The 14,869-nt window shown below is 38.2% G+C and overlaps 1 protein-coding gene across 6 annotated transcripts in view; it reads left to right on the top strand.

Annotated features, from left to right (window-relative positions):
• Positions 1-14,869, top strand: part of LOC143029613 (uncharacterized) — a 163,145-nt gene that overhangs the window by 52,967 nt on the left and 95,309 nt on the right. For 5 of the 6 annotated variants that reach the window (XM_076192351.1, XM_076192352.1, XM_076192350.1 and 2 more), the window contains one exon: positions 6,701-6,965. In XM_076192351.1, the coding sequence (XP_076048466.1) occupies positions 6,701-6,965 (265 nt within the window). Of the gene's footprint in view, positions 1-6,700; positions 6,966-11,029; positions 11,165-14,869 lie in introns of those variants that run through there. The other variant, XM_076192355.1, reaches the window with a different exon arrangement.

The raw sequence follows: 14,869 nt of genomic DNA, 5'->3' as shown, positions 1-14,869 counted from the left end.
GGGGGGGGGGAGTTCTTGGAATATGTGTGTATGTAGCTTTTTTGGCGGAGTGAGATTTGGGAGAAAATTAAGGGAAACGACACGAGGATTCATGAAGGGGGAATAGGCTGAATGCACCCAGACTACTGTCGTTATCACCCATCTACTTCGAAACACGCTTCCCTCCTACTGACACCACCCGTCAACACTTTGGTGTCAGTACGTACCCTTCTTCACCCAGCTCGTGACCAGTACCGTAGTGCATCGTCTTTTACAAATAGTTCTAGTCATAGAGTTGTATAGGATGGTGTGTGGGTGCGCGCACTAATGTGTGTATACGTGTGGTCTAAAATTCATTACATGTTGACAAATCACTATATGGATTCATCCTTGTCACCACGGGTAGGCCTAGCAGACACAGTAGGCAGATTAGTTTCACGATATGAAAGGATGTGGAATCATTTACTCGGCTCCTCTTTAAGACTTACTTCAACACATCTCACGATCGATTTGATTAAGTTATAGATGACTTCTGGAGCGCAGGGGTTAAGATTATTATTATAATCGTATAATTATTATAATTAATTATGTATCACAGTTTTGTGTATTTATTTATTAATTTATTTCGCACAAACCTCAGCATCAGATGACCCAACCATATATGATAAACCAGGTATTAAAACATCAATTATAAGACTTATTAAGGTCCATAACCATCACAGGTTTCGCAATTCTCATCCTAAATATAGACATATTTTTTCTATTTCCAAGTGCGCATACCATAACGAATTGATAAAAGGTACTAGAATGGAAAGGGTAATCAACACCCGTTATGGCGCCTTGCAATGCTGGGAAACTTTTCTTTTTAATTATTTCCTATGACATGAATGAGACCAGTCACCATAACATTCGACTATTGTGATCAAGTTCACTATCTTTTTTTATACACTGTAATCGAACATATGTAATGAAACTTTATCATACGTTCAATTTAATTCACATATAAGGACTGAGGGTCATATGTAAGTTCAACCAAGCAACATGATCAGCTTTTCAAATTTCGTCGATGTGTTGTTTGGGTTATCTCAAACAACAGCTTGTGAATCACGACTGAACACGGCCCTGAAAACAGTTGTCAGGCATAGAAATGTTACCCTTGTATTTTATCACGCAGTTTGATACATGGCATTCACCCAAAATTTCCGCCATGTACAAACGTCTGGTGCCTTAATGATAATATAGATGTCTATATTTCGTGCTTATTATACAACCTTTGAATGTTTAATAGATTTAGTCGACCTTATCTAAGCCGTGAAATTCGTGGGTGTGATAAAGAAGCACAGCAGTGAAGGATGTGGCCACAGTGAGCGACCAAGCAAGTGACCTCTCACCTCTGCAGTCTGCATGGCGGCATCACGTCTCACGAAAATCACGCCTTTCTATATTTAAATTTCCCGAATGATATGAACAGTTGTATTATTTATAATTTCCTGCAGACCAGATTAGAAAATTTGTGTTTTTGGTGTAGTCGTTCTGTTTAACGTAAACCTGTCACATTCGACAATAAAATGTCGATTTAATTTGTTAAGAGGCAACTGTGGCTTATGGTTGGCAAGTGCATTGCTGACAGTACAAAAGTGTCAGCGTCTTCGTATTGACTTTAGAGTATTAACTTTTGTGCTGATTTTTACACAGCATCGCAATAACTGGGGTGGGGTCATGTCTAAACGACCTTAGTTTATTATCCTATTGCTCTCCAGCTTAAACAATTTGCAAATCATTCACAAGTGCCACGTCAAATCCAGATATATCACGATCATCTTGATTCTTAGTAGCTATGAATTTGTCAACTGACAATATTCACTTAAGCTACTGGCATGTATGTAATCGCAACTTTTTCCTTTGCCCCCCCCTTCATCCAAGATTTAAAGCTCTCAACACAAAACAGTTATTACCTGAAGTTATGATATCTCTTCAGAATTTGATTATGTCTAGTGCTATAATATTTTGTTTAAAAACAGATGAAGGTGCCCTTGTAACGTTAACTGTGCTTCTGTCCCATTTTATGAGAGAGGAAAATACTATTTTTACAAGAGAAATGTTCCTAGTACTCATAATAACTGCTGGATCTTGACTTTATATAAAGAAGACTTTTTTTTTAAGCTAACCCTTTGTTTAGTTGATGCGAGAACACGTCGACGGAAAATGGCCATAAATGTTGGGTTTTATCGTTACCATAATCCACTTCCTGAGCCGTGTAAGGCAGTGGTTCACAACCGGTGTGCTACTGAGATCAACTGAGGGTACCGCCATACTCAGGGCAAAAATTATTTTCGTATTACCGACTCTCTCTGTCATCCATTTTTGTTCATTAAAGCAGCATCAGTGTAAAAATGAGTATTTTCATATCCAGGGACAAAATTTTGTTACAAAGGATTACAAAGGCGTAGCATACCGACAGGAGACCTTTTGATCCAAATCTAGGTCGGATGCGAAAAAAGATCAAAATGATAATAAATGAATAAATAAAAACTATAGTAATGTAAATAACAAATAAAATACATAAATAAACGCATGTATAGTTAAATAATAAACAAACAGATAAATAGTAAATAATAATAAATTGACATATAACTAATGATTAATGAGATTCAAACAGTCAAATGATAACAAAAGAAAAACAATATAAGACAAATTATAATCATTACAGCATCTTGCTTAGGTGTTTATCTAAATGATTCTTAAAGCTTCGAAATGAACTGCATTGCACTGCCTATGCAGGAAGATTATTCCATTCATCAACTACACGGTTGTCGAAGTTGCTTCTACCCACTTCCAAATTGAATCTATTTCCATACAGTTTGAGACCATTATTTCTTCACTAATGTTGAATCGACAAAATACTGACAAACTATAATTTAAATTTTCTAATAAGGGTGCCGGGGACTTCTGAAAGGCTTGGCAAGGTGCCTCAAGCCAGGAAAGGTTGCGAACCACTGGTGTATGGTCTGGATTGTGCAGCATTATTTGACGTCATGTCGCTACATTTTGAGCGCTTTATCGCGTCTGCACGTTATCCTAGTTGATTCCTGATATCACCTTAGCTTATCAGCTGTTATAGAATGCTATGATTAAGAAACGACGGGTTTCCCAGACTAAAATGCTATATTTAAATAACACTATCATGTATATACCAACTGTATATTGTGGGAATGTTTTCAAACCAAATTTATGGTGTTTACATCGGACAATAGTTCACTTAAAAGTGGATTGTGAAACATGTTAGTCAAAAGTAGTTTATATTGGGACCTTACTAAAGTGGTGTTTGTATCTAGGGGGCTCCCCAGAAGTTTTTAAAGTTAAACTGTAATTAGTATGTGGTTTTCAGGATATTAAAACCAATTGCATAAATATGGATCATCATTGAAAATATTTTAGTGGTTTCGAAGAGATAAAGAAGACTTGCTCTCACCAGCATTGATCACATAATCAATTCAAGTTGTCAATGAAAAAAAATTAAAATATTTTGTGGTGTGTGAGAGAAAACATAATATAGATAGTTCTCTCAAATGGAGACATATAATATTCGGAAATTAGAAAGTGCTTTAATACCCGGGACTTTCGGGAAATTTCGTTTCAAGTATTGGAAACTTCTTAATTTTGGACAACCCCAGTAGATGGAACTATCCTATTACTTATCATGATGTAATGACAGCAAACGTCGAAGACATACTAGTCAATGGGGTTTGGATTGATTACACAATGTAACACATGTTTTGTTTATTTGTATTTTTTCATGTTTATATATGTATTTCGTGTCACTGAATCCAAATATCACATTAGTTTTGACGTAACATCGATATTTCTTTATTTATTCTTGATTTTATATGTTATTGTTATTTACGCAACCTTTCTCCACAGTAGTTAATTGATTCAATCTACTTTAGCATTCTAAGGATAATTATACAACATCTAGTATTTTTTTCATAATATGACGTGTATTTAAGAGCTACAATATTAGTAAGAACAAAATAAACAACACAACTTTGCTCTGCAAGTGTTTTGATGACTCTTCTCATGATTAGAAGTGCTTTGACGATCGAGATTTTCTAGAATGCATGCTTTCGTCTTTTCTGACTAGTGACCATATGTAATCTCCCATCATAGCAGTATTCCATCGTCCTTGATATCTTCTTTCCATAGTTGCGATATCCTGATGAAATCTCTCGCCATACTCCTCACTGACAGCCCCCAAGTTTTCGGGGAAGAAATCTAGGTGAGAATGCAAGAAATGTATCTTCAAGGACATACGACAACAAAGTTTCCTGAAGTTCTCAATAAGCTTTGCCACTATTTGTTTATGATTAGGGTCCTTGTGATTTCCTAGGAATCCACGAACTACATCACGAAATGAACACCAAGCTTCTCTTTCAACTTTCGTCATCGCTCTTTCCAGTTTCCAGTTTCCGTTTTCGTTTCCGGTACACATGTCCTGCAGTCTTCTAGTATATTCCATTCTTTCATCCTTGATGTAAGAAGCTCAGCTCCTGACTAAGTAAGACCTAAGTCTCTGATTAAGTCATCTAGCTCACTCTGACTTGGAAAGTGAGGCTCCGAAGTCGTTCTTGGTGCGAAATCTTCGTCTCCCATTTCATGGCTGCTGCTACCTGCTGACCCTTCAGATGAAATTTCCATTGCATCTTCCATCTGGAAAGAAAGAAATAACTAAATATAGCAACTTCAACAAAGACGAATAGCATTAGTATTCCATATATCTTTAGGAAAGTGAATGTATATTAAGTACTTAATATTGAAGTTAATTAAAAGTAAAGAGAGTATGATAAAAATAAACTTGCATTTTCTGGTGGTTGTGGTACTGGTAAGCTATCATCATGTGGGACAGGTGCTCTAGATGATGGTATGTCTGGATACTGCAGAGCTTGTCTTCCTTTCACTTTCCTGTACTTCGTCACATCAATCATACAAAAGTAGCAGTCGTCGTGATGGTTCTTCGGCTCTCTCCATATTCTAGGAATGGCAAAAGGCATTGCCCTTCCTGTACCTCTCGGCCATCCTTCTAGAGTAGATCGGCAGCTTCCACATATCACATGAGGTGCCCATGGCTTGTCCTGGTCACCCATGGGCATTCCGAAATAGAGTCTGTACGCTATCCACACTTTAGCACCTCTCACGATCTTATGTAGTACTTGTTTTTTCCCAATATAATAACCACACACATAGCAAAATGTATCAGGAGAATTTTCACATCCTCTAGTAGCCATCTTAACAGGTAAATAGTTCAGTCATTGATCTGAAAGAGAAAATTAGATAAACATTTAGTAGCAGACCACATAACAATTCCAAAATATACATGGCAACATTGAAATTATGTGTATTTCTATAACGGTCGATGATACAGAAAAAATAATTGCATATTTGAAATCAGCAGGAAAAATGGATTAATAAACTCTAAAAAAAATACAATAAACAAAACTTTTGAAAAAAAATGTTACGTTGTGTTATCGGGACCTCAGTATCTCAACCCGTAAGCTCCCGGGTGTGCTTTTACAAACTAATTAAAATCTTGTGGCGTTAATTCAAGATAGGTTTGACGTTTCAAGGCATAATAAACTTAAGTTACACGATTTGGAAATTAATGAGGTTGAGAGTTGTCAAGAGATGAAACCTGAGAGATTGTAGGAGAGAAAACGTTGCAAGTCTGACAGATGCCCCACCCCCCTTAGGAGTGACTTTAAAAGTAAATAAGTCAGCTATTGATACTGTTGATGGGATATCGTGAGCGAATATTTTGTTGTGGGGCGAGTGCTTTTGGCTCGGCCAACCATTTTAAGTAGTGTTTTTGCTGTAACCGTGTACTTTACTTTTTATTCAAGTCATGAGAATTATGACTGACCCAGACATCTTTTAATCTGGACATTCCAGTGTTGTAAGAGCCTCAATGTCCTAAACATCACCTGATCAGGTGCTTGCTAAGTATAGGTTGATGCAATAATGAGGGTCGAAGATAAAAAAAAAAAAGCTCGGTGCTGTTACCTATATAATGTACTCATCGAAACCTATTGTTTGGTATTAGACGTGTGTCCCCTATACACACACACTAGACCTCACGAATGTATAATAGATTAAGAATTGTATATCTGACTTTCTCTAGCCATTATCTTCCGGACATGTAGCCCAACACAAATACAATATTTATTTATTAATTCATTCTGTTATTACTATTTTCATGAAAAAATCCGTGTAATATTTTGTGTGGGCTAATGGCCGTATGCTTGCTTGTTTCATGTGTTTGAACAACGTGGCATGTCGACTGAATTCATTGTATTTCATCTCTTCTTTTGTGAGACTTCATTCATTTTATTCAGATTCACCTTAGGTGAATTTAATCGGTTCAGGTCGCGTGACTCTATTGAATAGTTTAAAGACTAATTCAATTATTTCATCAATGATGTTGCGACCTTTTGAGACTCAATTACATGGGGATTTTATTCATCTAAGTGGGTGTAACCAATTTGACTATGTTGATTTAATTAAAATGTCATGAAAGAAATAAACAAGGAAAATATAAAATAAAGGTTTTATATGTTTGTATTTATCAGATTGCTTGTTGGTATATGTGTTCTGTATTTATTATGTATTCGCGTTTTGTAGTATCACGTGACGATCCAGATTTTTTTACGAATATTTGTTGTATCTTCAGGAAATTGCGCAGCAGCCGAAGGCGTCGACGATCTGACCAGAGTCGTCTCGATGCATCGGACCTTGACCAATCCCACAGTCACCACCACAGCGACCACCACCATCACCGCCACTATCAACACCACCATCACAGTCACCACCACCACCACCACCAGCAGGAGGGCCCTGCCCCTCAGCCTGTCCTGCTGGTGAGTTCGGATGAGGACGAGGTGGAGAATATCCATCGGGAAGGAGCTGTTTTTCGAACGCCACAGCGCATAACAAAGGTAAGACTGTCGCCTCGGGCGATTGCGGTAGATTACCGAGGTGAGAGGTTTAATGTATGCGTTTATTTTGTTTTCATCTCTCCTGACAGGAAAGTGTTAGGTTTTGTATAATAATAGTAATGATGAAAGGATGGAAGGGAAGTGGGTGACGGATGGGTGGGGGTTGGTGCGTTCTGTATGATGGAGGAGAATTATATTGGTATGTGGATGGATTATTATTATGGATGTTGTTGTTGTTACTCTTGTTAATATCTACAAAAACATCATGCCAAAACGGCAAGCCCGCCTTTTGGAACCACCATTGGCTTCATTGCAAAAGGCAGTTGACTTGCGTTTCCGTTACGTGCTCCAACGAGGGAAGCTAAGAACAATTTTGAAGGATTGACGTCATGTCGCTCTTGACCACAGGTAGTCGACGGGAGTTCTCGTGATTTACTTATCTATCGATAGACTCATGTATATGTTTAACTTTATTAATATATTTACTTATACCAGTCAAATTATTTTATTCAACTGGATGAATTATGTAACGCTTCACAATTTTCTCGCGCGTTTTTTGGTGTTGAAATTAAGAAATTGACTAGTGACTGTTAGACGGCCGAACAATTGAATTTGGTCTAATGTTAAGTGGGATTATGTTGGAAAGTTGCTCGCAAGTACTGATTCGAGATCTTAACGAGTTTTCCACATGCTGGGCCTAGGTTGGCCGTGCCTTAGTCGGCTTTTCACGACTCGCCAGCACGCGGCCAGTGTGGAAACAACATATTTTCATTGAAGATTTGACAAGAAATAATAAAAAGAAATACTGTAATGTGAATATGGCCACAGTTATATGTTTTTATTAAGAGTATTTTAATACACGTTGGTTGTGCAATTACGATTTTAACAGTTTGATGCGATAACGATAACTATGTTTACATAGTTTGGTGAGTCGTCGGTTTTAGGTCTCGACAGTTGTAAGTAATCCTTCTGAACATATGTTAGTCCTTTCGTATTGAGAAATCCGCTTCATGTAAAAGAATCATGTGGTACAAGTCAGAATAAGATATTTGAAAGACCGTAAACTTTTGAAATAGATATGTAGGTAATCAACCAAATTAATTGTTCAAAGGTACTGTATGATTATATTTATTATTGTATTATTACATAATTTTCTGCATTTCATGGTAAACTTACATTTCGATTATTTTATAAGCGCATTAGTGTGTAGCAAAATAACGCATAAAACATGTATCTACACAAACGCCTCCACATTTCAATGTAAAAACGCGGTTCGCATGGTCACAGGAAGTATTTACCCAATTGTGATATACTAATACAGGAAGAGAGCAAAACACGTGTGGTCTTTCATTTAGTTGTCGTGGTTATGAATTCGCTTATGGCAAAGGGAGATATTATTCTGATTTAACACAAATAGTAGTCAGATTCTGACTTACAGCATAAATAGATATTCAATATAATGATACCATTGTTGCACTGAAATGCAATGAAGTACTTCGCACGCACGAACATGCACTGCAAGCATTAAACGTAATTAGTGAAGATATTCAAAGGATTGGATCAATCTGTAATGTTCAGAACATCCAAATTAGATTTATTTGAACTGAAATATAAATTAGAATATTAGTTTCACTAATTCTTCACTTAAAAATAAGATTAGATATCCGTTGTTGATAATTGTCCATGTTTATGACAGGAAAAAAAATCCGCTCATGTTAGCAATATAGTTTTAAAAGAAAAAATAATAGTTAAATATTTGGATAGACAAAATAAGGAATGTTAGTATTGTTTCGTCACGTCGAGTAGTGTGATATCACAACTTCGAAATGTAAACCGTTTTTACTCTTAAACGGGAACAATTTTCTTTTCAGTTGGTCGACGATTGGATGTCAATAGCGATATTGGTGTCGCGTCGTTTCATTCCATTGGAGTGTAGAATTTCCCATTGTATAAGTGGAATGTCTTCCCAAATAAGATTTGTAGAAATATTGCCAAAGAAATGGGGATCACCGTATTATAACCATATATTGTTTCAATGCTTTAGTTTTATGAAAAATATTGGCTGGAGGGTGACTTTTCACATAGCTGAAGACAGTTATAGAATATACAAAACACTGCTGGAAGTGTAATAGTGAACTCACATTACAGGAGAAATATTGTTATTATTAACAATAATTTTTCTGTTTATTGTTTTTGTTTGCAAGTATTGGCCACTTCTGTTATGTTTGGATCCATGAATATTCAGTTGGGCTGTTCTTAATATCAAATTTGGGTCAGTTGTATAAATTCCACCCTCACACTCATCAACCGTAGGATATTCACTCCCGTTACACTCAATTGTAGAATTCTCCCTCCCCCCACCCATCGATCAAATGTAAACTCTCCACCCTAACTGACATAGGTTAGGTTATGTATCACGAGCCATAATTAACTGTTGAATATCCATCCTAACAACATTCGATTGTACAATATCCACCCTAAGCACGTACTGGGGTCGGGGGAATTCTACAATATAGCGTTAGTTTAATGAACTAACCCTATCATTAAGTTTTGGTGGGAATAGTCCCAAGGTACACATTATTCACCGTGTGTACAAGTCGCCATTCAAGTATCAATGCTGAAAGAATACCCTCATAGATTAGTCTTGGTAACGAACACCGTATGTTCAAGAATTGTAAATGCAGTCGCCCCTCAGAAGACAAGAAAAATATTCTAATTTACAATACCCAGCGACATATATTTCAAATAACACATTTAGAAGGGCACACCTACGTGATATAGCATTAGAAATTTAAACATTGATTTTGTAGATTATAATGCATCAACGTAATATACGTTTTTCTTGGCGGGAATAAATAATAGAAAACGTTGCTAAAAGCGAAAAACAAGCAAAGGAAATCGCGGCGACGGCGACAACCCTGATGACCTCTAGAATTACAGGTACCGCATTACTAAATGCAGGTTATGTTAGGTAGGTAGGTTAGGTTACGTTAGAATAGAGGAATTCATCATACTATTTCTTTGACCATCCCATCTATGAAAACAAAGATGGCGTCTCAATCAGTGGCAGCGGCTTAGTTTACTTTTGTATCGCTTTTTGCAACTTTTCCTGTTGTTGATTTTAAAAAATCGTATATTACGTTGGTGTATTATAATTAACTAAATTAATATCAACTTTTCTGCTCTATCGCGTAGGTGTGCACTTTTAGAAATTTACTGGGTCATCTTGGCGATCATGGCCAACTTGGGGCAAGAGGAAATCGTGAACTGTCAACGTCAAGCAAGATGGTAGATGTGGTGGTCACTAGAGAACGAAATTGCGAATGTAGAGTTGACACTACGTTTAATAACGCATATTATTGTATATTTATTGTTCCTTTTTTACCTGCGGAATTAACAGATCATATGTCAGATACAGAGATATAGCATGTCGACATTTTTAAAGAAATCCTGAACTGATGCAGAATTCAATTATTAGATATGAGGGTTTGCTTGCATTTATTGTATTTTTTAAGTTATGGAGACGAAAAAATATTTGCCTATGCTGCTTAAAGACAATAAGTGTTAGTTTCCAAAGTTTAATTTTATTAGAGTTTATCAGCGTTATTTTCATAAAAAAAAAATCGCGGTCATACTTAGCGCCATGTTGAAATATAGGACGGCAATCCTATTTCAACATATGCTGGGAATTTACCCTCAGAAAGGTATTTATTTATTGTTATATGCATGCATAGTTCTTAAGATGTAAACCGCACTTTTCTATGCTAATAGTAGTAATGAACTTTCAATGTTGTTTGCAAATATTGTTTTCATGGTAGGCCTTGCAAGACAATTTTCTTGGCGGAACTGTTATTACCCACAGATAAATAATGTAAGTATACTTTCGTTCATCCGAAAAAAAAACAACAAGTCAATACTATTCTATATGGAATCGAAAAGGGTTAGTTGGAATTGTGTTAGTGACTCATTGTCACGATTTTCGTATGTTTTTTTAGGCGCACCGAGTAGCGCGTCAGTTTAAGCCATTAGAATGGAGAGACATTTGTTTACAGCTGGGGCGATGTGTACATAAACCCAAAGCTCGAAGTTTTGGAAATAATATTTTATTACGAGTGTGTATGTTAAACAGGCATGGGGATTTTACGTTTTTTACAGTAACTTATTCCAAAAACAAAATTTGACCAATGCCGAAATTCCAGGTGAGTTTTTATTTTTGGGCGTAAAAGTTTGTCGAAAGGGTATTTGATTCTTTTGTATAAGGTGTTTAGTAGGATGCTTGTGTGAGTAAAATATTCTCCAGCGATGATTACATAATTATGTATTGAATATTATTTACATGTAACCTAATTTATTAAATAGTCCTTGTTATAACAAAGTTTCTATAGAGAAAATAAATTTATGTAGGCTGAAAATTTAAGCTGAAATGGTCCAAAGTCGTTAGTTATATTTATGTCTGCAGGTTTAGGAAGGAGGTTTTGTTAAAATTCCAGAATATGGAAACACGGATATTTAACATGAAACTTACTTGTAGCCGTTAACCTAACATAACCTAATGTAACCAGTCCATAGAAGAAATTGATATTTCAAGTGCTTGAAAGAGTTTAAAAATGTATTTGTGTGTAATGGAATAAAACCATGTTTTCGTGAAAAATTACTTAAAAAGAAAGTGGAGAGATTCACTGAATTCACGCTGAATACCATCCCTGCTGAAGTAATGTACCTTTTGCAGTTGAGGTTTCAAGTAAATGAATTAAATATGTGACAGGAGCCATTATTTAAACATAATCTCTTTTCTTTGTATAATCTAAGAGATATTCTAATGAATTTTTAGACATAATTATTGCAAACAAATGACAACTCCAATGTTTACTTAGTGAAGTTCTGAGGTCGATCCTCACAGCCGTAGTGGACTACCGCTGCTGCCAGTCCTGTTGTCCTTCCTTGCGAGGGTCAGTTGGTCTGGTAGTGAGTTTGGAGAGAACCTACTGATGGCAGTGTAGCCTGGCACTGGAGGCTCGTCTGGCACCTTCCGCAGGAACCTGTCCAGTGCATGTTTGAAGCTGTCCACTGAGCATTTAGTTTTCTCTCTCACCTCTTTTGGCAGGGCGTTAAAGATTTTTGGACCCTCATGGCCTAGGCTGGTTGCCAGTAGGGTCTTAATCCTTTCTGGGACTCTTGATGGGAGAGTTTGTCTTACACATTTGCGCCCATGCCTTACACTGTGGTATGGCTTGATTGTAGAGGGCGTGGGGTCCGGAACAAGTCCCTCAAGGATTTTCCATGTGTAAATGGCCCTGTATCTTTCTCTCCTCCTCTGTTGAGAGTATAGACCTAGTGCTCCCAGGCGATCCCAATAGTTGAGATCTTGCATACCTTTGATGTGCCTGGTGTAGTTCCGTTGGACAGCTTCAAGCATCTGGATGTCTCTACGTTTGTGTGGTGACCAGAGTTGGCTACAATAGTCCAGGATCGGTTGGATAAGTGACTTCCAGAGGGTAAGCATCACTTGTACCTCTCTTGGGGAGAAAGTCCTTAGGACCCAGCTGGCCATCCCTCTTGCTCTATTTACTGACTGCATGATGTGGTGTTGGAAAGTGGCATCATCACTTAAGTGAATGCCCAGGCTTTTCACATGGGCTTTGGGTGTGATTTTCATACCTCTCTCCGTGTGCAGCTCAGTGTCGTCTTTAATGCCTTGATTTGTGCCATATCTCAAGACCTCGAACTTCTCTTCGTTGAATTGCATGTTGCTGTTGTTGGCCCATGCATAAACTGAGTTGAGATCGTCTTGTAGATGTTGCACATCCCCACTTTCCCGCACAGCACGGCTGATGTGGGTATCATCGGCAAAAGACAGGAGGGTTATAACAAAATATAAACCACTTGATACAAGGGGGTGGAACAGAGTTGATCATACTTGTCTGCATCTCCAGAAAATAGGAGTTTCACTAATCAGTGCTTTGGTAATTTACAGTAGTTGCATGCTGGGAAGTAAAATTTTATCCAGAATTGGAAGGTATATGCCATCTGGTATTAATTAATCAGTCTGGAATTTCCAACTGGACAAAGGCTTCAATCAGCCTCTTCCATGAGTTGTACAACTACACCAACACCAACCTCCGCCATGTCACTCGTGGAAACTTGTTTCATCTCTCCACTTTCTGGTTTCTGTCAGTGAATTCCATCTTGTGACATCCAGTATAATTGTGCCATTTATCCTCTATTCCTGGCAACCTGACCTGCCTAATCAGACGAAGTAGTATGTTGTGGAGGTTTGGGTACAGAGCACTTGGCAAAGGGGTTATGTTACATGCATACATACATATACCAAAGGCTTTTTCCCCTTACACGGGGGGGGTAGCCAAAAAGAAAAAGGCATAGAAACCACTCCCACCCATTCCATCCCCTACATATTCCAATCCACTCCACCCTCCTCCCTCCCTCTCATCTTGGCACCTCCTGGATGACTGGTCATCCCTGCATCCTGTCCACTGCCCTGGGTCAGAAGCAGTGTCACAAGACACAGCACATCCACAGCAAGGCTGCTTCATTAATTCGGCGACCCCCCTCTCTGTCCCCTCATGCAGGAAAAGAGAAGACTGGGAGAAATCCCCTTGGGCTGCTTCAAATTTCTCATACATACTTCCTCCCCCATCCCCCACCCACTCCCCCTCATGCATCACAGCATCATCTATACACAACCCTTCTCCATTCACCCCTATCTTCTGTCCTCTTCTGTCCTTCCTCAACAGACATTCCTCTCTTTTGTAATGCCCCTTTTACCCCATCCATCCATCTCATCCTAGGATGCCCCCTCATATTCACTCCTTCCACCTCTCCTTTCCACACCTCTTTTAATAATCTTTCTTCACTCATTCTTTCCATGTGTCCAAACCATCCCAATAATACTCTTTCATCAACCCTATCTCCCAGCTCCCTTTCCACCCCTGTTCTCCTCACCTCCTCATTTCTCACTCTATCTAGCCTAGTAACCCCCATCATACTTCTCAGACACCTCATCTCAAACACATTCAAACTCCTTCTCTCTTCCTCTCTTATGTTCGATGTTTCTGCCCCGTACAGTGCTGTCGGTACAATCACTCCTTTCTATAACCTCCTCTTAGCATCCATTCCCAGATGTCTATTTCTCATTACACTTTTTAATCCACCAAGGCCTTTACTCGCTTCTCAATCTACATTCTACCTCCACCCCCACTCCTCCCTTTCCTGCCACATTCGCACCCAGGTATCTAAAACTATCCACTTCCTGTCTCTCTCTCTTAATGCTCACATCCAGCCTGCTGTCACTCTCTCCCCTTGTACATCTCATCACCTTACTATTACCCACATTTATCTTCAGCCTCCTTCATTCACACACCTCAAACTCTGTCACTGACTTCCTCAATCCCTCCTCTGATCTTGCTACAAGCTGTGTCATCAACAAACAACAACTGGCTTATTTCCCATTTTTCACAATTTTCTTTAACCGTCTCCAACCGACTACCCACTACCCTTGCATTTACCTCTCACACCACCCCATCCATGTATAGATTGAACAGCCAGGGTGACATAACACATCCCTGACTAAGTCCCACCTTTACCTCAAAACATTCACTCTCTCCATTTCTAATCCTAACACAAGCTCTACTACTCTCGTAAAAACTCCTGACTGCTCTTAACAGCTTTCCTCCTATCCCATATATCTGCAGTACCTCCCACAGTGTCTTCCTATCTACCCTGTCGTAAGCCTTTTCCAAATCCATAAAAGCCCAAAAAACATCCTTACCTTTTCCTATAGCTTTCTCACATATCTGTCTTACCACAAAAATCTGATCTACATAACCCCTACCTGTCCTAAACCCACACTGTTCCTCTCCTAATCCTCTCGATCAAGACCCTCCCAT

Source organism: Oratosquilla oratoria, chromosome 11 (assembly GCF_046742065.1).
Source record: "Oratosquilla oratoria isolate Oo_2021 chromosome 11, ASM4674206v1, whole genome shotgun sequence".
Taxonomy (NCBI): domain Eukaryota; kingdom Metazoa; phylum Arthropoda; class Malacostraca; order Stomatopoda; family Squillidae; genus Oratosquilla; species Oratosquilla oratoria.
The sequence above is the reverse complement of the archived record's forward strand: the minus strand, read 5'-3'. Positions and strand labels throughout refer to the sequence as shown.